Source organism: Apteryx rowi, unplaced genomic scaffold, assembly GCF_003343035.1.
Source record: "Apteryx rowi isolate R43461 unplaced genomic scaffold, aptRow1 scaffold_269, whole genome shotgun sequence".
NCBI lineage: Eukaryota > Metazoa > Chordata > Aves > Apterygiformes > Apterygidae > Apteryx > Apteryx rowi.
In genome coordinates, this window is record NW_020449074.1 from 1,025,659 (window position 1) to 1,050,958 (window position 25,300).

The 25,300-nt window shown below is 42.7% G+C and overlaps 1 protein-coding gene across 1 annotated transcript in view; it reads right to left on the reverse strand.

Annotated features, from left to right (window-relative positions):
- The window catches only part of KLHL29 (kelch like family member 29), a 234,509-nt gene that overhangs the window by 44,944 nt on the left and 164,265 nt on the right, over positions 1 to 25,300 (reverse strand). The window contains exons 4-5 of the mRNA XM_026068120.1: positions 19,352 to 19,490; positions 4,168 to 4,367 (exon numbers count right to left, since the gene is read on the reverse strand). Coding sequence (XP_025923905.1) covers positions 4,168 to 4,367; positions 19,352 to 19,490 — 339 coding nt within the window. The remainder of the gene's footprint in view (positions 1 to 4,167; positions 4,368 to 19,351; positions 19,491 to 25,300) is intronic.

Consider the following 25,300-nt stretch of genomic DNA (forward strand, 5'->3'; position numbering starts at 1 on the left):
AGGGAGACTCGTTTCTCCTTACTCCAGTTGCCCATGGTGCAACTGGGCAATCATGTTAGAGTCCCCTTATGCTCAGAAACAGATAATTCCAAGATGCAATTCATCTGATAATATTTTAGATATATACTTCAGGATGAGCAGAACTGCCCTACTGATGCATGTTATTTTTCACTGACTRTAAAAGGAGTCTAAATGACTACTTAGATACAGAGTTCTACTATACAGTATGGCCCCCCTCAAGCTTGCAGTCCTGGGGTCCTTCTGGAGGCTGACGTGGCAGAGGCAGCTAAGGAGCAGTTCTGCTCCATCTGCTCCTGTGCCATTTTCCTTTGGATGCCGATGCGGTTACGACAATTGCTGGTTTTGTCACACTGACACYGGACTTGAAACAACACATTTTGGTGGCATTTCATCTTGAGCCCATTCAGAACACGGCTGCCAACTGCTAAGCTATTCTCAACACTCAAAGACAGTTAATAACTGACTTAGGAGTCAGCTTTAAGGATATCAGATCTAATCTAGCAGATTCTCACTGGTTTGGAACGCTGTCGGATATCATACCATTTCTATGCATGTCATAAAACTGCAGGTATTCTCCACTTGTGTTACGTGGTTTTGGACTGGGATCCTGTGCGGAGTCAGTGTGTGTTAATCAGCCAGACAAATTGCTAAGACTGTGCTTCTGGGAGGGGGATGAATGGAAGAGCTGAGATAAAGTCAGAGCTAGATGGTTTGTAGGAAGGATTACTTAGTGAGGTTGCAGTAATAGTATCATGGAAGATCTGGGGCTGACACAAGCCCTCTCTGTGTGYATTAAATAATGTGCAAGATGGTTTGTAGATGATGACTTGGATATCACTAAAATTAGCATGAAAATCACTTCCCTATCACACTCTGTATCTGTTTAGATATAGCTCTTATTCCTTGGTTATTCATGCTCCCGTCAAAAGCATGTRAAGACAGGTGATAGGTTTAGGACATCCGGATGCATTCACCTTCCAAAGATTTCAGTTCCCCTGTGAGAGTGCTCTTTGTTTCTCCGATCTCTAGATTTGGCTGATGCTTTAATTTCTCTACTGCTGGGCAATGTGGTTCTCCAGATGATTCAAAATTCTCTACCTTGGATGAACAAAAATTGTCCAAAATACTTTTTCGAGTTCATAAGGACCTTAAAAGCCTCTTCTTCCTCCCTCAAGGGCTCATGGCTATTCACACAGATCTCATCGTTTGTCCTTAGTTCAGCTTCTCCCATAGCTCCCTCTCATTCTCTTTGCAAATGTCCTTRTGCCCTTTCCCCAGGGGGCTAGAAAAAAAAAATCAGGGCTCTTACTCTTTCCTGTTCTCCTCTATGAATCTACCAGGCACCAAATCCTTTAGACTGGAGGAAGCGTACTTTTATTTTTTTAGCAGCAGGCTGAAGTATGAGCTCATGGTTTGTTCACTCCTGTGATAGCCCAAACCATGACACTGATGAATCTCCTGAATTCTGATCTGAGGCATGACTGTGTTGGTACTGTAACTTCTTTGAAAAACAAATATGAAAAAGAGGGAAAAACCACAATGSTTAAGCCATATGGATGGAGGAAATACCTATGAAATCCTGACCTGTTTGCAAACATTTGCCTGGTTATCATATGGCACCTATACTAACTTGTCAGCATCACTGCATCAGCCAGCACAAAACTGTTGTCATTTGTCAGGCTCTAGACAAAAGCAGCATAGACAGCACGTGGGGAAGAGAGAGAACGTGGCTATAGTTAGCCTAGTGAAGTTGGTTTGGGAACCTCCCTTTGAAACGGAACAAGTTTCCCAACACATTTGCAGCATGTCTCCCCCAGAAGGAGTGTGTAGGTTCTGGTGCCTCTGCCCATGGCAACCCCACCGGAGAGGCCCTGGACAGAGATGCCCAAGCTGGCTGGACACCAGCCAGCAAGGACCCTGCTGGAGCTTCACGGCTGAAAAGGATGACCTGAATTATATCYGAGATGGTGCTATACTGTGCTCAACAGACCTATTATTTTGGGTTTCCACTTGTTTGGGCCTCTTTGCACTTCCCTCCACTTCTCTTACAATTTGGACAYGTTCATTGATGGGACAGAACCACTGCTTATACTGGTGAATCCTCCAGAAACCCCAGAAAAAAAGTATTTTTACAATATCTTTGGTTTTTGCTTTGCGGGGAGTGAAGGGGGCTGGGRTGAAAAGAAAAAAACAGCCAGAAAGAAGACAAAATACCTTTCCCTGAACTTTTTAGATGGCAAATGCTCTGCTATCTCTGTAGAGCAATCCAGTCACAGCTATAAATAAAAATAAGCAATTACACTCCATGAATTCTCCAAATGAGAATACAAAATTCCAGCGGCTCCCCATATATCACTTAACTTACAGCCAACTCTACTATTTCATACCATAACATGGTTCACTGAATTCAAATATTAAATATCGGAAAAGGGAAATCTCACATTGATTTAGTGAAATAAATGTATTTTTTTTTGTGGCTGAATCTTTAGAGATAGTGCAACTTAAATACATCTTCTGTTCCTGGAAAGGCCATAAGATCTAATCATTTTTAAAAGGTGGCGAAGGGAAGCTGGGGAAAAGCATTGCCAGAGCAAAAGCCCTCATTCAAGTTCCACAACCAACATAGTGGGACCACAAGGTATAGTTTTCGTTTTGCCTCTGCCCACACATTCAAGAAAAGAGTTGTAAACAAGTGACACATAAAAAATTGGAAAGAAGGGGTGGATACAATACCATAGATTCTTTTCTGAATTATTGCAGTTGTACCAGCCTAGTTACACCGCTAATCTTGCTAACAGGCCAGCTTAGTAGCGGGAGTTAACACAGTAGTAAACTGGACTCACTTGAATTGTTTTTTTTAATTACTACAATATTTTCTAAACTCTCATCTTCCACTCTCTGTAGTTTTAGATGTCAGTTTATAATGAGAAGTGACSACGACTAACCTACAGTTCATGTGGGTTGAACTTGAATTTGGGTTCCAGAGGGGATGACATCACCCACAACAAGCTAGGAGTTGAGGGAGAYGTTTTAAAGCCTGAGTAGAAATCAGGTGTCCAAAAATATTTCAAACTTGAGCATGGGAAGCAAGTCATACAAGATCAAGCTTACACTTTTTGTATTAATAAGATTATGTTAATCAATAATTTATAAATGCTTACTGTCTTATTCACAGCTCTTATAGCCATGCCAATGAAGGAGTGGCATGTGGTACAGGCAGGAATTGGAACCAACACATTTTCCAGTTGAGTTCCAGTTCTGGCTCCTGTTTTCCCACGACAAAAATGGGGCCAGCTGGTTCTAGTTCAGACCAGTAAAACTTAGGTAACTGAGCTGTTAACCGTGGACTGTTTTGAAATAGTTCACGCTGGAAACTGCATAGGAAACGCATGGAGCAGGACCACACCGTGCTCTGGGTTGGGAGATCAGGCTTCTCATGTGGCCATGAGGAGAAGGGCAGAGGCACCAGTGCGACGCTGCTCTGCACACCCTTGCTGGGGCAAACGCTGCCCACGCACGCAGGGCACACCGGTTGCCACGAGCACCCTTTGACCCCACGGGTTTGCTGACAARCCGTGTGTATTGATACCATATGCAGCAATCAGGTCTTAGATCTGTCCGAAAGAGCAAACCCCACGACCACTCAACTTGCAGTACGTAAAACAGATTTTGTCTACAAGAATATGGTGAGTGGAAGGAACTTCTCAGGGACGGAAGAAAATTGCAGATCATGACTCCTCTGAGGGAGTCCACCTCCACCTCCTTCAGTGCATGGCCAACCTAGTTTGCTGTAGTATCCAGCATTTGCTGTCATGTCAGAAGCAGCCTGCGCCTTCCAGCCTGATCTGTGGCGAGACCAACCTCTGCGAAATAAAATGTCACCACGATACCAAGTATAAAAATACAACAACAGTCTAGCCAAGATGTGAATGCAGCTGCTGCTCAAACAACAGGCTTCACTTCTTTAGATCATTTTCCACCAGCCCCCGCATCAGCATTTTAAATTCAACTCTCAACCCAAAGAAATCGTGCCTTGCATTATATTTAATCTTCAGTTTCCTAATTCCCTTTTAAGAGTCATTATACTAAAGTCTTAAAAACCTTAAAATGTGACTGTAAACTCTCACTAGATGGAATGGGTCTTACCTAGAAATGAAACGCAGACTTTACAGAAAGTATGAAACTGGAACTTGCTGGCAGCTTCCAGTAGAGTTTTTGCATTGGCCGAATCGATGATCAAAGAACCTGTATAGACAAACTCCAGGAGTAACTCCAGGACATCCGCGGTGAGGTTTGACATGGCCAGTTCCAGCTTCTCCCCGCTTCGGCTGCCATCTCGCGGTGACCTGGCAACAGCAGACAATGAAATTACGGACATTACGCCATCCCCATTTTGTTGGCACTTATTGATTAGTGAGGGCTAGGAAATCGCTTTGCACCTCATTACATTTCTCCATTTTTTTTTGTTTACGGAACTGAGGAATATGAATTTTAAAATAACTGAACTTAAAGACTTTAACTGGATCTGAAAAAGAAGTGTCTTAAAGCAAGTCTCACGAAAAATTTGTTTATTGCTACTCTGCATTTTCATGCAAAAACAGTTGCAAAAGAAAAGGAAAGGAAAGAAAGAAAAGAAAAAGAAAAAAGAATGAGCCAACATTAATGAAAATGAGGAACAGGATTAGCTTTCAAAGGGAAACAATACATTTTAACATCTTGGTTAACATCTCATCTTCTGTGCATAATATAACTGTTAAGGAAAAAAAACCTCTTCAATTTCAAGAGAAAAGGTCATCTAGTTTTTCAGGAATCCAGTACTAGAATAATTTTAAATGTCATGTGCATTTAAGGATACATTTTAAGACCTTTTCATCAGAAATAATAATAAATATTAATTTCTGTTTGGCTTGGACTTCTCAGCATGTAACATTAAAGTATATATATGATATATATGATATACATATACACACAGCCATATAAAAATATATATACTTATTCTAAAAATCTATTGTTCCCTTTTAGGCACTAAAGAAAGGAAACCCCTCATGGCAATTGCTTTGAAAACTGAATACAAGACAAGATAGACAGACAAAATGGTTAGAGCAAAGAAGGGAGAGGGGGGAAAACAACAACCAGCTCTGCCACAGGAAGCCAGCAGCCATCCTCTAGGAGTTTCATGACTGTGGCCTACGGTTTTTCCTGCATGAAATGCTGAACAATTTGGGGATCAAAGTATCTCCTGCATTTGAAGTGTGGATTAGTGCTTGTGAAATTATTGGACAAAAAAAAAATATCATACTGAATTAAAATAAGGGCCCAGTTCCTAATGCATGGTTGGCTGATGTGTCTGCAACACTAAAGGCAGGTTACACCTGAAAGACAAAAACGATAATAAATTTGGTAACGCCAAGGAGGGGAGGGGAAATCTGTTGGAGTAAGAAAATAAACTCTTTTAATGGTTAGGACCATCCAGCACCTTCTCAAAGAAACATGAGCTTCTCCTACGCACTGGGCAATCAACACCTGCTCGCTCCAGTTCTGCTCGAGCACGTGTAAAAGCCATTGCACGATTGACACGAAAGCACCACAGCATTCTGCATGACTGCCAGGGACCGGCCAACGTATCCCTATTCACGGGCTATGCCAGCGTTAAACACGAGCAAGAGCGCTCCCAACCTCTTGGCTTCACAAAGCTGCCTAGAAAGGTGATGGTCAGACCTCTACTGCCATAACGGAGCAAGAGGAAACAACATATGAGGCTCAGTGCTGTTGCCTTATAAAAAATTATGAACGAATCACCCACCTCTCTAATAACCCCCAGAATAGTTTGGGGAAATACTTTTTCCATAATTTTCCAGTGGATGCTTTGTCACTGATCTTTCATCTACTGGCCCTGTTCAAGTCAAGGGCTCTGTTTTTAGTTAACAGGAGTCTTTGGCAGATCAAGGGCTTAAAGATTTAGCTATTTAAAGTATTTATATGATTTCCATTACTATAATGAAGGAGCAGCTAACAGTCCTTAATTTCATGTGCTTCTCTAAGGTAGTGAACAACTGTTACTCCCATTCCCAAAAGGGAAACTGAGGCATAGGGAAACAAAGAGACTTGYCTATGATCATACAGAAAGTCAGTGGCAAAGCAAGGCACTGAACCCCATTTTTTTTATTCTGAATATTGGCCTGTCCCTTTGCATGGGCATGCCATTGGGTTAGACGCCATTCCACAAGCAGAAAAAAGAATATATACTGATCGTGGTACTTGTGGTGTCCCAACATGCATATGTGTGTACGCTACCCTGAATCCCTGTCTTTCTGCACTTTCTTTCCTTGCATATGGCTTTGACTGTGTGCTCCAGGCAGAAAACCTCACGTGTGACAACAGAGGAGTTGCCATTTCCTAGATCCTCAAGAGGATGTCACACAATGTTGTTTTCTCTCCCTCACCCTCACGTTGCAGTAACATCCCCCATATCTGATTTATCTCCAGCGGCGTGCACATCTGGTGCTGCACCCAGGGCTATCGAAAAGCCTGCCTGCTACCGATGCGCTGCTTGCTGGGTTGCCTCCAGTAAGCGGTTAGTACCCGACAGCGAGTTCGCATTCACGCGGGCCTGATTAATAAGGGCTTTGCCTAATAATTTAAGTGAAATTTGGAGGTACCCAGCAAGTGACAGAATTGGGCTCTTTGCAGGGTGCGAAGCCCTGCCGTGAGCAATTATTTATTTATGGCACTAATTCCTCCGCGCCGGCGACGGCCGTGGGAACGACTGCGTGTGACGGGGCAGCAGCGACCGYGGGAACCGCTCGCTTTTCCTTGGGGGGCTCCAGGCCTCCAGGAGCCGGCACGGAGCAAAACGTGATGTTACACCCGCGGCCCAACAGACACGTACCGATGTTAGCAACAACTGCAAGCTGCTATTTTTTCAGAATAATTAAGTAATAATCTCTTTTACTTTGTAATATACCAAGCAATAAACTGCTGCTGCAATTGATTAAATGCCAAAGAAAAGCTAAGGTGTTTAATCAATCACTAGAGCCACTTACAGCAAGTATAATACAAAGCTACTGAGATTATTGATATTACACAATGAGCCAGAAATGGGAGAGAAAATTGTCCCCGTGCCTTCCTCCATGGTGGTTTGAGAGGCCTGTGCTGTTTTGCTTGGGCTTTCTAAGCAGCAAACACTTAGGGGCTGGAGACCTGCCTGAAGCAGGTCCTAACGGGTCAAAAATGAGTTTTTGACGGAACAGAGGAAAAAAAATATGTGTGGAAACAGACTTATGTGACTGAAGTGAGAAATACAGAAATTCCATAAATTTCTTTTCTGACATCAATTCAGTAAATCAGGTTGTAGAATCCCTTTCTCAGCCTCACTAAAACAGTTTTCTGCACTCCTTATTTTAATATGCATTATAAAATCAATACCCTCTGTGCAGTTATGYTTCATATATTTAGAACATATCTGTCTCTCAGTTACTCTAGAGCAACTGCAGCGAATTGGCCAAAGCTGTATTACAATGATGAGATTTATTTGACTTAGAATTTTTTCTAAATTCTAAATTCTTCTATTTAGAATAGAATATTCTGTTCTATTTAGAAAAGCATATGTTCTTGATTAGGGGAAAACAGGCATGAATGCATACAATCATGCCCCAAATATCTGGTCCTACACGACTTACATCAGCAGGGGTTTTGTCTGCGGCACCGGTAGATGCAAACATCTAGAAAAGTCTGCTCTCAGAAATGCCAAACCTAAAATTTCTATCGACTTCTTGCCTTATCAGCTGCGAAGGGCTATAGCTCTCCCTGGTCTATACTCCTGCTCCCCACGCCCCTGGCAAAACACAGGGCATTTTGGGGAGCCGATAGCCTGGCTGCTTGGTGTTTCAGGCTCACTTGATACCAGGCAATGTATACTTATTGTCCATGGACATCATTAAATGTGGCACATTTTGTTATTTGCTGTGCGAACTCTAGAGTTTAAATGGAATGATGTCATTTTATTGGCCTTCTAATCATTGCTCATATTATAAAGGTCACACGTTTCACTTGGTGGCAGAAAATCAATAACTCTCCCAAAGCCTCTGGGGGGAAAAGTTTGCTTCCAAAGAATAATATGTAATAAACAATTTTAGTCCTTACTTTATCATTGCTGTAATCTTAGAGAATGGCTACAGCAAAAATCTGGCAAAGGCTGATATATAAACTCATTAAAATTAGGAAGTGATTTAGAGCAGGAGTTTTAAAAGATTTATCTTGGGCTAAACAGCAAAGAGGTTTGTTTAGGTCTACATTTGAACAAGCTACAAGAGCTCTTTAACAGCTTAATTTTATGGTAGCTGTTGGGGAATTCTTTCAGATTTACAAATCATGTCTTTCCCCAGCAAGGTGATAGACCTGGACAATGTGCAAGCAGAACTGAACCAACAGATAAGCAGGAAGCACACGTACATGCTGAATGGATATGGCGGAGTTACTGAAAAACAGTTTTGCATTTTCTGGCATAATTAGGTCTAATAAAATAAAGCCGAGGCCTCTGAGCATATGCTGGCTACTTATCCTTCAACTTAATTGCTTAAACTAGAGAAGACAAAAGCACAGGCAGCCTTTTAAAGCAAAAGATAGCTTGAATGACAAAACAAAACTAGTGTCCCTTTCTTTTAGTTAATATATACAAAAGATCTAAAATGTTTAAATCCTGACAGAAGAAAAGAAAATCTCCCAAGCCTAGTCTGCAAGATTAGGAGCTGTATCTCACAAAAAAAAAAAAGTCGAGACCTTTGTATTTGTGGTGTCCATTTGTCCTTGAAAATCATTTCCATACATACGACATGCACAGACAAGAATCGGCGCTCGTGGTTTCGTGCTTAATAGAGATGCAACCGAGTTTTCTGCGTCTTGAGTTATAAATATAGATATGTGTATCTATGCCTTTGCACTGCATTATTCTTATCGACATGTTCATTTAACAGAACTTCTGCGCGATCCAGTTCCCAGCAGCTACTAGAGAGACGCTTAGAGCTGCAAAACAGCATTTAGAGCCGGGGCTAAAATAGCTGCGCAAGTGAAACGCTGCTAGCATTTCAATCTGTCAATATATGGACAATGCCACCGCCTCTAATTCCGACTTTCCCCACKGTTTGGACAGGCTGCCTTCGTCTGGCTTGCAGCGCTACTGTGATTGACTGGCGGCCGGGCTACAGCCGCGCTCGACTCTTGCTCACGCGCGAGGAGTTACCTATGGGCGCCCAGCCGCCGGGCAACCCTCCGCTTACCAGCTATAGTCTCTGAGTCAAAACAAATTCTGGATGTTCAAAATGGAGCCATCTGCACGGAGCGAGCAGGAAAAAACGTGCACCGTTTGACGCACGTGTACGTTAGTGGCGGGGAACAGCTGGTTCAGCTTCTCCTGGCCTGCTTCGCTGGGAACGGGAGCGCCAGCGGAGTTTGGGACACCAATTTACAGCCGGAGCCGCACGACTCGCTGCGCCACGGGCTCAAAGCTATGAGGTATGTTTGAGTTTTGCGCTACTCTGACTGTCCATTCCTTAGGCCCTGATCCAAACCATGGCATTCTGGGGCAGCACAGTCTGAATATCCTCCGCCAAAACCACAGGCTCCATCTGCCGGGAGGCTACGGGGTGGTGGCACTGTGCCGGGCTGCCCCTTGCAGAGCATCCTGACCCGTGATTCGGGGCTGCGCCCTCCCGGCACGGAGCAAAGCCCCTGCRGAGGCTTCGGTCCAAATGAAGTTGCTTTGTTTCCCGAACAGCATGTTGGTCTACGGAAACCAGGAAAGCCATGATTTTTATGTAAGATGAAGCACTTAAATGAATGGAAGCTACTTCTTTTTACCTCTGTCAAATTACTTTGATTACTGACGAAAGGACTCCAGACTGGGACTGGCAGCTTCTCATGAGGCTTAAGAGTCTGTTAGTTACGTATTCATTAAAACCTCCTGTTCAAGTCTATACAATTTAGACCGAATATCTTGTTTACTGTGGAACATAATCCTCAAGGCACTGAAACTCCAGGCAAAAAAAAGAGTGCAGTGTTGCTGCAGCTTAACTGGCCACTATTGGATTTTTCATCATCATCAAAGTTATTAAATGGTTCAGAAACCACATGTGTATTTATCTCGGGAGAGGCAACAGAGAAACTTAGTTGCATTATAGCCAACCTCCAGCTGAGAACAGAGCAGACACTGCCCTCTACACGGAAAGCGCCTTTTCACACCTAAGAGCTTGATTTATCATCCTGCGTAATCACAGGCTCATGAGGTATAAATGTATAGATGCACAAATATACCAACATGCATTTCCACAACACACACCCCAAGATGCATACCCATACCGTGGTAGCAGGTTATTTACTGAGTTATTCAAGTTTATGCAGCTGCAAGGTGATCAATCATGTAAATGATGACAGCAAAGGACATTTATAGAGCACCATCATTGCAATATGTATGTCATAAGGCACTGAATGTTCTGTTAAACAGGATTTTAAAAAAATAAATTATACCCTAGCATTGCTTCTCCTTTGGAATTATTTTATCAGCTCTGAATGTATTAACTTACAAATCTCTGCCTTCATTTTACTATCTTGTAGATAAATATTAYCTTTGAGCCTCAGCCACTATCCATCTGTCTCATGAGAGATGAAAACATGTAGTGTAATGATGCTATTGTATGATTATGGTAAAGGACTAGTAAAATCACAAGATTAAATAAATTACATTGTTTAAACAGAGGCTTGCAAATTTGTCACGAAAATTTCCCTGACCAACAAATCCATTTGCTTGCTTTTTTACCAGGATGCTGATACAAACAACGTTCCCTATCCCAGGCAAACCAAATTTGGCAAGACCAGTTGAACTTACTGGGTCAAATGCTGTCTGCTAGCACCTGCTCTATCRGAACAAAATCAGGAAAATTCACGGGCGCGAATTTGCACCTGCCCTAGCAGTTTCGGCTAATTCGCCATCACATAAGTGATCATTTCCAGCTAAGGGGATTCCCAGCAAATGCTCTGGTTAAGAAACAGTGCGGCCAGCAGAAAGCCAAGCAAACTAAGAGGATCCACTCGTTCGTCTACTCTGCAAAACCCATCTGCTCTTGGTGCTACTCAAAGCGAGGACACAACCGCGGGGCCGCGCGAGGCTGCGCGGGCAGGAGCGGGCTGGCGGCGGCTGCGAGCAGTGCCACGGCGCCGGGCTGGCGGCCGGAGGCACCGACCTGCCTCCCCGCTGGGACCAGAGCAAGAAGGTGCCGAGCTTCGAGATGCTGGCTTGGACAAGGAGCGAGCGCATGAAGGAGCCGACCGGCCGGCGCCCTCGGAAGAACAGCGTTTCATCACCCAGACTTCTGCTCGCGACTGAGCATAAACCGAAGCTCACAAGATGCGGGTGGAGAAATGCAAAAACTGGGCCACCTTATCAACAGTGCTGGAGCTCACTTGCCTGCAAGTGTCTCTGGCAGCCTGTTTCAGCAAAAAAGTGGCAAAATAGCCTGAGGTGAGAACTACTATTTGTTAAAGGCAAATAAAAGATGYGAGCGGGCTTTGGTGGATTAGACGGGAAGGAAGATTTAAAATAAAATGACAGACTAAACAAAATTCTTCTCTCGTCAAACTTAAAGCTCACCCCCTTAACCAGCTCATATCTGATTTGCTTTAATGATATTATTACATCCTCAAAAAATAGCTTAGCAGAGAGCTGGTATTATGCAGATAATAAATCTGTTTATTAGGAATGTGGTGAAATTTATACAAGTAATTATCTAGGTAAGTCTATCCAAGGCTCCTTCTCATCACTGCAATGTCTAGAGGGGAAACAATAATAAAATAATGATAACCACCATTATTATTTATTACTACTACTACGATTATGGTAGCGCCCAAAGATCCCAATCAGCATTTCGGTAATTAGAATTAATTTTGTTAGGCACCGGTTCTTCGTCGCTCCATTACGGGGTATTGCTAGAATATTTCTCTGATATATGCAGAACCAGCCTGGGCTTGGGATAGGAATAAAAAGCATTCTGCCGCATAACCGACGGCCGCGGTGTATCTGGGAAAGGGCAGGTCGCTCTTCCCGTGACGGCGCTGGCTGGCTCAGCCCATCAATCCCGGACCACGCCAACCCGCAGAACTGCTCCGAGTATTTAAATCACTGAAGCTCAGCGCTAACCGAGCAAAAAGACAGGATCATGATCTGATATGATCATAACCTGGGCATATTAATTCCCATCCATTATCCCAGTCCAGCAGTGGCTAATTCTTGATGATTTAAATAAAAGGAAATGAGCTGCTGATCCCTGGAGCTACCTGCTGGCATTCGGGAGCCTGAGATTTGATTATGCTCATTTTAGGGCAACTCTGGCTTTTGGAAGTGGCCCAAAATGACAGCTTTCAAGAACACAGCAACGTCGTGCGAGTTATTTTGTTCCTCCCTCTTTGATCCACTTAGTTTTAACTGGACCTCGTTAGATAACTGTTCCCTTTCGCCCCGAAATTTCAACAGAGTCAAGCCCCGACAGGGCCGGGAGATATAAGTATAGGTAGGTCACGCGCATCAGCATCTTATGAGAGGCTGCATGACAGCAGCACGGCTCGCAGATAGGTCGAGCCGGAGCGAGTGCAAGCGAGGTGATTAGTCTGTCAGTCCTCAGATAAGATTGCCAAGATTTGCAGTTCGGTCTAGAAATTATGTGCGGGAGAAGCCCCAGCTACAGTAAACAGCGATGCTGGCAGCGCAGGAGAGGTTAAGCGATCCTGCAYGGCGCCTCTGCAAGTGGCTGCCGGTACAAAGCAGTGGCTGAATTTCTGTGCTGCACCTCGAGGCTCGAAAAGGAGCCCCTTCGGTCCCCCTCACCGGGCCAGGGGGCGTTTATCCATCCGTCAAGCCAGAGGCGACATCCAGCGCAAGCCCTGCTCGCCCCGCTGCCACCAGCCCGGCTGGGACGCCCGCTGCTGCCGCGGCGGTCCTCAGCCCGGCAGCTCGGCGCGGCTAAATAGTCATAACCTGCGGCTCGTTTACGTAGAAGCCCAGACATTTTTCCTTGATGAAAACACGTTTTCCAGGGCCTGGCAGCTGCAAAATTTGAGCGCGAGCAGCCAGCGCTGCAACGCAGGGTGGGAGCGCTGCGCCCTCGCAGGCAAGGGGCCCCAGAAAGCTGCAAGCTGTTTCCCGTGCCAGAATTTCATGCCCGACCCACGGCAATTTGGAGTTCCTTGTTTAAGAGAAAATGTCACCCCTAGCATAATTTACACCTCCGCCCCGGCAATGAAGGGAACCGAATATTTTATGTCCCCATGCAGCCTCCCATTCTCCTAGACCGCTTTAAATGGTTTAGCAGAAACCGCTGACACTGCCTGTGTACAATATACCTCTACTGGCACCTGGAACAAACATCGTATTTTTAACTCCCTACTTCTCTGTTTTCAAAGAAATATAATAATTTGTTTCCAGATTTATTCTATTTTACAATGGCACTGAAGAATGCAGATGTAGAAATGCTGCCTACTTCTCCACTGGAGTTAAAAGCAAGGTTCTTAATAAGCAGGAAAACACGAAGGGGTCACTAAGAGTAGATTTTTCTTTCATCTGCTATTTCTCATTTTGGGCTTTTTACAACGTAAACACAAACCAGACAGTCTGTTTTCCAGACACCTAAATGCTTTTGCAGTTTTGTCAGGCTGTTTCAGATGGATAGAGGCAGGTTTCTCTGTCTTGCATCCAAATGCTCCCTCTCTTCACTGTGGTGTAAAATGCAGAACGACATCTCTGGCTTTGGTGTGGGTGTAAAGCAAAAGAAACATGACCCTCCCACCCTAACTGCTTTACCTCTCCTGCCTTCCTGCCCTGCTTTCAAGCCCTAAAAGAGAATTGCATCCTCTTTTTTATTTTACAGAAAAAAAACCCCAAACCCTAAACACTTGCAAAAGGAGGCAAGGTATCCTGGAAAAGCAATTTGGCCAGGAACTCGCTGGCTCTGCTCCTTCGGAAAAGAAGGCTGAACATAACATTGCTGGATTACACTGCATCAAAGCTGTTTGCTTTGCGACTGAATCTCTTCGTGTATGTGTCTCACAGCTTGCTGCTACTGGAATTAGCCAGCCATAGTGGCTTCAAAGTTAGAAAGCACCATTAAAAGCCAACCTTGATAAAGGTTAGAGGATGGGATTTGAGTGACTTTAGTAACTGGCCATGGAGAAAGAAAACTGAGGTCTGCTTATAAAAGTCAGCATTTGGGCCAAGAAGAGACTTTTATGTCAAGTACTTCCTATTATTAATGACACATTTGGTACAGTTTCCAGCACTTCGGATTGGATTAAGAAGGAGAAAGCACCAAATTAAAATGTTCCGGTGAAACTCACGTTGTTCCAACATTCCCTTTACCCAGCAGCTGTGCTTGTCTATCCCAAATGCATCTGGAAAAAATGATGCCTCCTCATGGGATTTTCCACTGCTTCCTTCCTTACTGAATGCACACATATTCCACCCCTTTCTTCTAGGGCTGATACGAACCCACCGAGCTCATTTCTCTCCTTCCCTAAACCAAGGAGCTGTAACTACAGTACTGGCCTAAATAGCAAAATCTGAGTTCTGAGAGAGGGGCATTTGGGACATGGGGTTTCGGACAGATCTTGACCTACTTCTAAACTCTATGTACATATTATAAGCACATGCCAATTCAGTCAAACATTCAAGGAATCGTTCATGTACTTTTAGCTGGCTAGAATTCAGGTGTTCAGTTGAAGCTGGGTGACTAGCCTTCCTCTGCGGACAACAAAGAGTGAGCACTTCCAGCAGGCAATTCATGCTCCTTATTTTAAGGCAGGATGCGTTACCCTCTGGACGTTCCCACCTTCCTCCACGACTGCAGAGGAAGCCTGGACAGGCAGCTGAGGCTGGACACCTGCAGTAAGCAATGCAACACCCAGTTGAAGCAAACAGCCTAGGCAAGGCACCTTGGGTCTCTCCATATTAATAGCGAAGATGGACTCCTCCTTCATCTCATATCTTAGATACTTATTTTATGGTGAGCTGACTTGCCCCCTGGAGGAGGTCTGTCTCTCTCTCTGCTGACCATAGCAGGAGTCTAGACGGCTAGTTTAGACTTAACTTGCCTTAGATGCCAAACTTGGGGCCAAATGTTAGTTGACTAACAGAGAGAAACAAGCACCTGTGATCACTCCAGGGGGATCTCCTACCTGCCTACACTTCGGTACCTGAATCAGGGAACAAGATCTCCTTCTGGAAGCCTTCAAGGTGCTCCTTGTCTTTGCCTGTACCAGAAGCTAGGTCCTTGCTTTGGGAAAGCTGATTTATTAAGTACCTAAAATGTAGGTGCAAATTAGAGGCCCAAGTCAGGCAGAATGGCACCAACTCTGGTTGGTGGCAGCCAAAGCTGGGTGCAGTGCACCCATTTTTAGTGTTGCTACACTCAGAAGGGGTAGAACCCTGCAGCCCAGCAGATTATCTGCCTAATGTGGAGTTCAGCTGCACTTGCAAAGTGGGGCAGAGTTCAGGCTTGGGCTGCCAGCTAAAGCATGCACTCAAAATACATAGATACTATTTACGGGATGGACCCCCATCCCGCTGCTATTTAACATCCATGTTCTCCTACAGTCCTGTACTGCAGTAACCTTGTATGGGTCAGGGTTTGAAGAAGCTGACTAACCACATGCTTTTTCCAAGCCCAGACTAAGTATACTAACTTCTCTACAGACTCTGTGCCTGAAGAAACAAGCAGCAAGAGCAAGTACTCTACCCCAGGTCTGTCATAAAGCAAGCTTAAATATTCACCAGAAAAAGAATATACTTTCAAGAGAGAACTTAAGGAAACCCAGTACTCCTCAAATACGTTTGATGCTTAATATTGCGTAAAATTGTTCCTGAGGTTGTTAGCAATATCCTCATGGCCCCTGGGGTTATTGCAATATGTCCAACCATCTTTGGGCATCCTTCCCCATCCCTCCTCTCCACCCGTCTCTTCTCTTTTCATGAGCACAGGGCACAGCAAAGCGGGCCAGACTACAGGAGCATTTCCCAGTACACCTCATCCTTTCCAGATGACTTTGCACTGAAAAGGACTGGGAGTATTTTACATGGCCAGCTGCTGCCGGGAAAGCGATGACTGTGGGCTCTGGCCTCAGCTCGCGTGCTGCTCAGCTCCCGATGGCACCTGGTTAACCCGTCTCTGACAGAGCAGTGCTCAGCATGGGAAGGTGATAGCTCGTGCTCGGGACTGGGCTAGCCCAACCTCAGAAGGGCCGTGCCCATGTATTTGAAGATAAAGCACATGGAACAAGAACTTTTCCGGCTCTGGACCAGCACACTGCAGGATTAACCTTTTTCTGAGAAACCAAGGGGGCTCAAAGTGTGCTCTCCTTGCCTTTCATGAACAAAAAATAATTTTAAAATTGTTTTGCTCAGTCAAACCCAATTATCTTTTCACTACAGTGCAATATAAACAACACGTTTTTTCCCTACTAATACAATGACTGATTGTCTTCAGATAGCCTTACTCGAGACGGGCAACAACTCTATTTCTCTTACGCTTTTTGTCTATATTTTGTTCTTTGAGGAGGGGATAATTGATCTCGCTTGTTTTTGAACATTTCATTTTTATCCTTTTGAGACACCACTTGCTATCTTACCATCAGATACCAAGAGCAACACGCAGAGGAATCAATGGCAAAACATGAGGCTAAGAATAATTAGCCTGTGGCAAAGAACAGATGAGGTAAATACACTGAAAATATACAATTCTTTTTCTGCATGTTATACGAATGCATACAGCATCTTTACGACTACATCGTCTTCCCATTGATGTCTCTGGCAAACGATTCTGCCTTCAGTTGGAATGGCATCAGAGTTTAACCCTAGCATACACTGGTTAAAATGTCTTTTATATTATGTTTAACATAGAGAGATCTCCTTTACTTTTCAGCTAAAAAAATGCCATTTCTTGTTTTGATTTTATGCTAATACAAAGAGTGTAATGTAAATCACATTTAACTTTAAGTATCATCTCAAAGGAGCTGTTAACAAATATCAGGAGAGGATTCTAGATATGTTATATTTATAAACATACTGATTTTGTGAACTATTATGACTCTGCACTATTAATGGCATGACCCTACCAAATACTGAGTGCCTGCTGCAAGTTAAGTGCCTTGACTTTCATTGACTTGATGGGGTTTCTAAAAGGGCCAGGCTTTGCAGTGTCAGTATCCTCTAAAAAGCAAGTCTTTAGAAATTTCACCCCACAGCCCCAGGTTTATCATCTTGCAAAGACACTAGAACACATTTGCTTAGTTTACAGATGAATATTTATTTTTCCCCACCTGACAGCTTTGCAAACTCAACTAGACATCAAGCTGGATTTTTCCCCGTTCAAGCATCATCATCAGCAATAAAGGTATTTTTGCCTTGAATACACCTGTGCAACTCCATTAGCCTTCATCAAGGTTACATGTGTGCCACTGAGGCTATATATGGAAGACAGCTGGGATGACAAGACCTGATTGAGGACACAAATTGACCTCTGGAATATTTATTGCTGTTGATGATGGGAGAGAAGGCAAAAAGTGGTGGAGCTGGCAAATGGGATAAACCTCTCCCTATTTTTCTCTTGCACTGCCCGAGTCTCATGTGAGCCCCTGAAAGACAATAAATGCTGAAATAAAGGGTTTTGCTTTCATAGAGTCCCTTTTCAGAGCATTTTTAAAGTTTTTTTGTTTGTTTTTAAATGAGTGCATATTAAGCAGTGTTCAATCTAAAGCATATCTCCACTCAATAATTAAATAATAAAGCAGCAATAATCCTCTCAGTGTGCATCTAGAAATAGATGCTGCCTGGTGACTTCTGCACACACAGACGTCTTTGTAGCCAAATCCAAATGACAGTCTTTGGCCAGTCAGTTACTGTATTTCTATAAACTGACTCTAAGAGCTCCTTTCCCTATAGACTCTTTACCTTATCACTCTAAAAAGTCTATACTGTAACCTTAACTATTAAATAATAATGAGCAGACAGAAGAGAAGGGACAGGAGAGATCTGGCATAGCTACAGCTAGCAATCATTAGATTTACAGAGGGGAAAAGACATGCTTCCTAGGCCAACATATTTTTTATGAATAATTGATAAGGCAGCACAGTTATATCATAGAAATGTAATATATATCCATAATTATAAAAACAGCTTTGTGCAAAAGGACATAATACACTGAAAGGAGATACCAGCCAATATGCCATCCTGAAATAAAATATAGTCACTATTGTGTTAGTTGGCAAAATTTAAATACAGGATTTGAAGCAAGCAAAATGTTCTTTAATCCCATTTTTTAGCACAGTCCAGGCTCAGTCTGCTCAGGAAAATACTGCAAGGCAAAATCAGCAGCTGCATTAATTTGCTGATGATTGAGAGAAAAATGAAAGTTATCCTCATGTTTTTTTTCTCCCTACTTGCTACTCTAACTTACTAATAATACGAGAGTACCAATTTATTCCTATGCGAGTATATGAAGCATACAAATTGAAAAATCAATGTAATGGAAAAAAAAGATTATCATGCACTGTTTAGAATCAATCAGCTAGAAACAGAGGGGGCAAAATRCAAAGGCGGAGACATGACGTGTAGAAAATGTACACATTACACCTACCCTAAGCTAAAGCAAAGTGTTTGTAGGAGAAAACTACTCTTAGTCTAACATGCAGACTGAGCTAAGCATTTCCCCCAAATTGTCTTCTTTCCAATTTTTCCTAGACAAATTCATCTGTTGCCTTTTCTTCGTTTAAAAGTCCCCAAATAATAAAAATATCAATCCCTTTGCCCATAAAAGCCACACATAGCATATAACAAAGATTTCAGGGTGAAGGGATTAACATACTCAAAATATTTCATCAGCATGGCGCCCCAGCACCATTCACCAGCATGCCGATGGCTTATCGCAGCCCAAAGGACAAACTTTGGTAGTACGTGACAAGTCCCTTGAAAACATGGACAGCCGTAATTCTCAGTTGTGGCCTGAATCACTTTTAGCAGTTTTGTTTTAATCTGAAATCTCTCAGTGGTGGAACACTTTCTTCGGCCAAAACAGGCCRCTACCGGTCAGAAATAATTACGTTGTACGAGTCAGATGTGTAACGAATGGATCTGAGGCTCGGTTTGGAAATACATTCAGAGGAGGTGGAAAGAATGGCTACTGGCTCTGTGACAGGAGATTCAATCTTCATAAACCTGCAAGAGAGGGGAGGAAAAAAAAGCGACACAAATGCGCCCTACAAAAGAACAGAGCAGATCACAGCTGGAAGGAAGGCAAACCTTTTAATCAGGTCCTTGAAATACAAGCTGCAGGAAGCTAGAACATTTTGGTGGACTTCAAACTCTTTGCCTTCAACAATAATTTTCAGGTCTGTAAACTCTTTCGCTCTGCGTTGCTGGTTCAACTCCTTCAACATTTCTGCAGAACAGAGAAGACAGACAGTGCCAGGGTTCCCATTAAGAGTTTTTTTATTTTTACTTTTTATTTTTTATTTTTTTTTGTAAAGAAGTAGAGAAACAGGAAACAACTGATATTTTTGTTGGTAAGATTGGCTCAACACAGACAGTCAGAAGTTACAAACATAACACACTAAAAAGAAAAAAAAAAGAAAAAGCGGGAACCAGTAGGTCTAAACAACAGAAATATATATACAGAAAAAAAGCAAAAACAATCCTAAATTTGGAAGAGTTAAAAACAAAATCAAAATATTTCAGCATCAGCAAATCAGAAACACAGAGAATGCATTATCACAGAAAAGTTGAAAATAATTTGTTATAAGAAAAATCAAGAGCTAATGAATTTCTATCCAAATGCAAATAAGTTTTGAACATACTGGAATAATATTAGTGAAAATATGGTACTATGATGTAATATGGACTGGATATGGGTCAAAATAATAAAATCACAAGACCTGCAAAAATAACATATCCTTAACTCATACATAATAAAAAAGTGTTAAGCCTCTCAGTTAAAAGGATGCAAAGTACTCTATAAATAACATATTAAACTACAGTGAATAAAAAATTAACCAAATTATCAATGCATCTTGCAATATACCTCCACTGTATAGACTACAATTGTATRTGTTTCAAAATTAGCTTAAAAGCATCCTCATGCTAAAAAATAATCTCATACCGAGAACAAATTTCTGCCTTTTATAGCAGCTCCCGTTTTTTGCACTCTGAGGATTTTTACTGTCACAGCATTTTTATTTTTCAGCCTTCAATGGCTTCATTTACAGCAACAATCAACTTTCACACATCATGAAAGAATCGTAATGATTAAAATAACCTAAGAAAGTGTTTCCATCCTGCAATAAAGCACCTACCTTGCGCGATGCCTCCTGTTACACAGCCTATTGGCACTAACCGAATGAAATAGGAGCATGCCACGTCGTCATGTCTGCATGTATACTACTAAGCAACCTACATGTTTTATATACCGGCTGGACTTTTAAGGGTAAGACTTCTCTCCAAGTTTGCCGACCAAAGTGGCTATCAAGATGAATAATATACTTTTCACCTGGGCAACAGTCTGGCGGTTCAGAAGCCAGTAATCAAGATGATAAAAGAGCTGATTTTAAATACTAAAGGATTTTGGTTTTATTTTATGTTTGCAATAGGTCAAGGTTCTCATTTTCTCCATGTAACACCCTCAACACATTCCTCTTCAGACAGATCTGTAAATCAACAGTATTTCTTTACGTGGAGGCTCTCTTTACACAAAGTAAAAGGACCTGAAGAGTGTGTAACTATAACTGCATTTAAAGCCGCTGTCAGGCTTCGGCACTGTATTGCCAAAGCAGTGCCAAAGGGCCTTCCGGCAAAATCGAGTTAGACCCAAATAATCTCTTTTTACTCCCCCTGCTCCTCCAGTGAAACTCAGCAAGAATCATTTCAGCCAAGTGCCCAGCGGTTAAACAAGAGGAGCGCATGCAAATATACCACGCTGCATTAAAAGAAAYGGAAGTTCACCCAACCCCCAACATCTGGGCGCACATTTCCCAGGCCTAAGTAAATAAATGTCACCTTGCACATTTGTGTCTATTTAATGGGAACACAGTAGTGCCTGAAAGGCTAAYTATTCTGTGCTGGAACGGGTCAGCGCTCTCCAGAGAGCAAGCAGATCATTAGAGAGGGCACGGAAGTGAAAGCGGGCTCGTGTCACATCTCTAATAGAGGAAAATAAACCGCTCTGGCCTGTGGGTGCCATGGCAGGGACTATTTGTCAAGAATCTATTTGAGCCAAAATACAATGATGTATTTCAAGCAAATGTGAAAGTTAAAGTGGGATCCAAATGTTCCCTCCTCCTCAGAAGAGCGTCAGGTTTGTGCTGCCATCTGGCTTGGCCAGGAACATTTCAGGCCTCAGCTGAAGATCAAGGAAACTCTGGACACAGCGGGTGTTTCGTCTGATTTAGGGTCAGAGCGCCCATCAACTTTGGTTTCACAAGCGCAGCACTAGATCTTATTTGCATCTTTTTGGAGAGGACTGAGGAGGAAATATTTTTATCTCCCTTTTCACGTATGTGCTGCTTTTTTTTTTTCTGTCTTGGCCCATTTTTCCACTTTCACTTACAGCAACTACATTTTCTTGCAGACCAATTTTCTATCATTTCATGCCTTAAAGACAGTTACTTTTTCCCTCTAAACTTTCAGATATTCTCTGTTATCCCCTACTTAATTTCACTTTTTTCATTGTTTTCTGTCATTTCTGTGCTCAAATTTGCCCATCCACTTTCCTCCATCCACTACACTTGCACTTCTCCTACGCTGCTATTCAATCTCCTTCCTTTTTTGTAGTCTCAGTGGCAGCCCTGCACAATCGTCCTTTCATGTCAAGGGCTCCAATCAGGACTAAGCCATACAAGTTTAAGATTACACTTATGCAAGAAGAAGTCAATCTCCATTTCGCTTCATTCCATTTCCTCCTTTTAAAGCCCATGATCAATTATTCTTAATGTTCAAAGACAGCAAGTGCATGCAAGCCACGTAAATGGGCTCCCGCACAGCAGGAGAGGAGTGGAAAGAGAGTTAAACTAGGCTCTGAACGGGCTGGGGGATTTTGGAGGTGGGCTCCGTGTGAGCTGGATAGTAGAGACCATCCTTGAAACCACGACAGTGGCTGAGATTGCCAAATATTGAGGCACAAAGTGCAACCACTGCACTGATGGGCGCTGGGCTCTCTGAGTCCACCAGGAGAGCTGGTGGGAGCAGCCACGTCCCCAAACAGCTCTCCCTGTAATGGACTGATTATTTGGGCTTTACGGAGCAACCTTTAATTACATCCAATCCTTCAGCTCCTGGGTACGGTTTCTCCCTCTGCTCTTTGCACACCTCAGTGGGCTTTATGCTACGTGCATTCATTAAGGGAGGCACACCACGAAACGCAGGTCTGGAGCACCGGTGCAATTTGGCTCATAAAAGACAGAAACCAGAACAAGCCCTAATCAGAACCTGAAGCTTCTCGTTTTCCTATAGTTATCTGGAGGAGGTAATTCCCTCCTCATTCCCCAACTTGCTATACTGCCCTCCACAGAAACATGACTACGAACAGCCATGTATTTTTTTTTTTTTTTTTTGCAGCTCAGTTTCTGAATCATAAAGCAAAGAGGCAGGTGGAAAAGAGAAGGAAGTCAGGAAACTGCATTGATTCATCGATCTTCCTAGCTGAGGCCCCTCTGTATTACTAAATAACTAGCAGGCATTAGTATTGGACACAAGGTTATATCAGAACGGGCTCTCATTCTCAGAGTATTTGTAATGCTCACACTGTGCTTAGCCAGGCATTAATGATTTATGAGGACTCGGGATCAGTTGCAAAACAAATTTTTTCACCAGGTAATAATGCCTGCTGATGAGTTCTAAAAGGAGAGACAACACAGAGCAGTCCTGGCAGTGAAAAATGATCTCGACTGTCTCCCGCTAGTGCCTCTTTTGGGGTACTCCTAATTTGCAGCTTTTCCTCCAACAAATGGAGTTCCCTGAAAGACTCAGACAGGGATGTGCTGAGTATTTCCTGTTGCTTATTTATTCCCCTGCTTTCTTTGCTCTTACAGAGGGTTCTTTTCTTTGCTTGTTTGATTTCTTTTTTAAAGAGATCCAGTTAAAATGAAGTGCAGCRTCGGTTAAAGTTTTCAGGAGGGCACTCACGTTCCCTCTTTTCAGTAACTCATAGGCAACATACTCACTTCCACAGCACAAAGCATTTTCCTTCCCCCTCTTAGGGGCCCACCTGCTTTGGGATCTCAGAAACCAAGCTGGTCCTTTCTGTCTTTTCCATCATTATTGATGCTAAATCATTCTCAGTCAAAGACTGGTTGAACGTTTTCTTCAAAAAGATGTAAATAATAGATACCAGCATGTTCTTCCATAATTACATGAGCTGCACAGCAGCAGAAACTAAAAGGGACTTGACCTAAAACCCACAACCAAACATCTCTATGGAGTTTGAGAAAGCTAGCACTTTCCATTTCACCATTATCAGCCTTCCCATTAGTGCTCGGGGGCATTTAAGCATAATTATACTGTGAGTCCCAGAGACGATATGGGACAGAAGATGTAAGTGACTTTCCTCGGTCAGTAACAGAGCCCGAAAGAACTCAGAAGCTTTGATTCCTGGTCCCCAGCTCTACCCATTATACTACATTTTCTTCCTCTTAATTAATGGACAAATTTCAAATTAAACCAAAGAGCCTATAAGCCTTGGATCAAATATTGGACCAAGAGCAACTGTGCAATATTGTAGATCAAGTAAAGGGAACAGAAATGATACAGTAAATCTTTTTTTTTTAATTACTCATGATCTGACTATAAAAATGAACAAGTAACTTACTCCCCAACGTCATTTATTTTGTATTTCAAGTGCAGTGGAGATTGGGTACCCAGTCAAAGATCCTTGCTAATGCAAGTTCCAGTGGCACAACAGAAATTCTCAAGATTCTTTCCATTTTTAATAACAAACTCATTACTTCAGCTTAAATTCTGACAGATGTGACTTTGAAAGGTGGCAGTAACAGCTAAAATATGAAGAGCCTTGAAATACGGAAGAATGGTTTCACAAAAAGTGTTTTTAAAAATTTGTTTGGAATAACTAACCTGTTATAAAACTGCAAAGGGTAATTGGTGAAACATCACTAATTATTCCTGTGAAGAACATGCAAGAGACCAGTGCTTGCCCAGATAGCTTCATTCTTTCATGATTGGGTCAGAAAATGTGGGAAAGCCAAGAAAAGTTATGAGAAGGAAAATCCAATTACTTTTTTGCCTTAATAAGTAAGAAGATTAATTCCCAAGGTTATGTTCTAGTTATGCAAAACAAGCTTTTTAACCATTCAGTGCCAGCATGCACGCTTGCACATTTTGATAGAGAGTAGTAGATTTTATGTAGCCACAAGAAGTTAAATTATGAAGCAAAAGACCTAATTGTTCACTAGGAAGTTAAAAGTGTCAGGGAAGCCTGTGCCATGGTGAACTTGTATGTCATTTATGTGGTTCCAAGGAGAAGAAGAGTGTCTTCCTSTTACGTGCGCTAGTACTTCCTAAGGATGCTGCTAGAACTACACACAGATATGCGACCTGGCAAGCAATTACACAAGACCTCATGATTTTTTGGGCAATTTTGACAAGTCTCTCTTTCTCTTCAGTGCAACACCCCCAAACATACGAAGAACCCAAAAGTCTAGAGAATGCCATAACAAGTTGCTCTATCTACCCTCACGCCGTCGATACGTAGCTCAACGTAGCTGCCTAGAGAAGTAGCAGTTAAATGCCTAGTCACATTATTTGGCCAGTCTGCCTAGACACACTTGGCTGTGCAGCTGCCRAGGCTGTTCTCTGTTCCATGGGACATTCTGACATCTCAGACCAAACCATCACTGAGCAATATCCCTCAGGGCCTCCCATGATTATTGGGCAGGGGTTTAGTTATTTCACAGCTGACAAATATACTATTGGCCATAGCAACTTCCATGTGGTGTGAAGAAAGCACATATCTCTGGAGAGCAGCTTCCTACTTATGACGGAGGAAAAAAAATAGGTCCCTTACTCTCTTTTGTCCTGAAATGAAATAGTAGTAAGACAGAGGGGAAAGAGGGAGACCTGGTGGGAACCATTAACAATTGAGAGTGTCTCAGATASTATCCTGTGACATTGGGTTTCCTTCCTGGACCCTAAAAATTTTATGTCCGGTTGTTCAGGCTGTAGTCAAAAGAGAGACATAAACCAGTC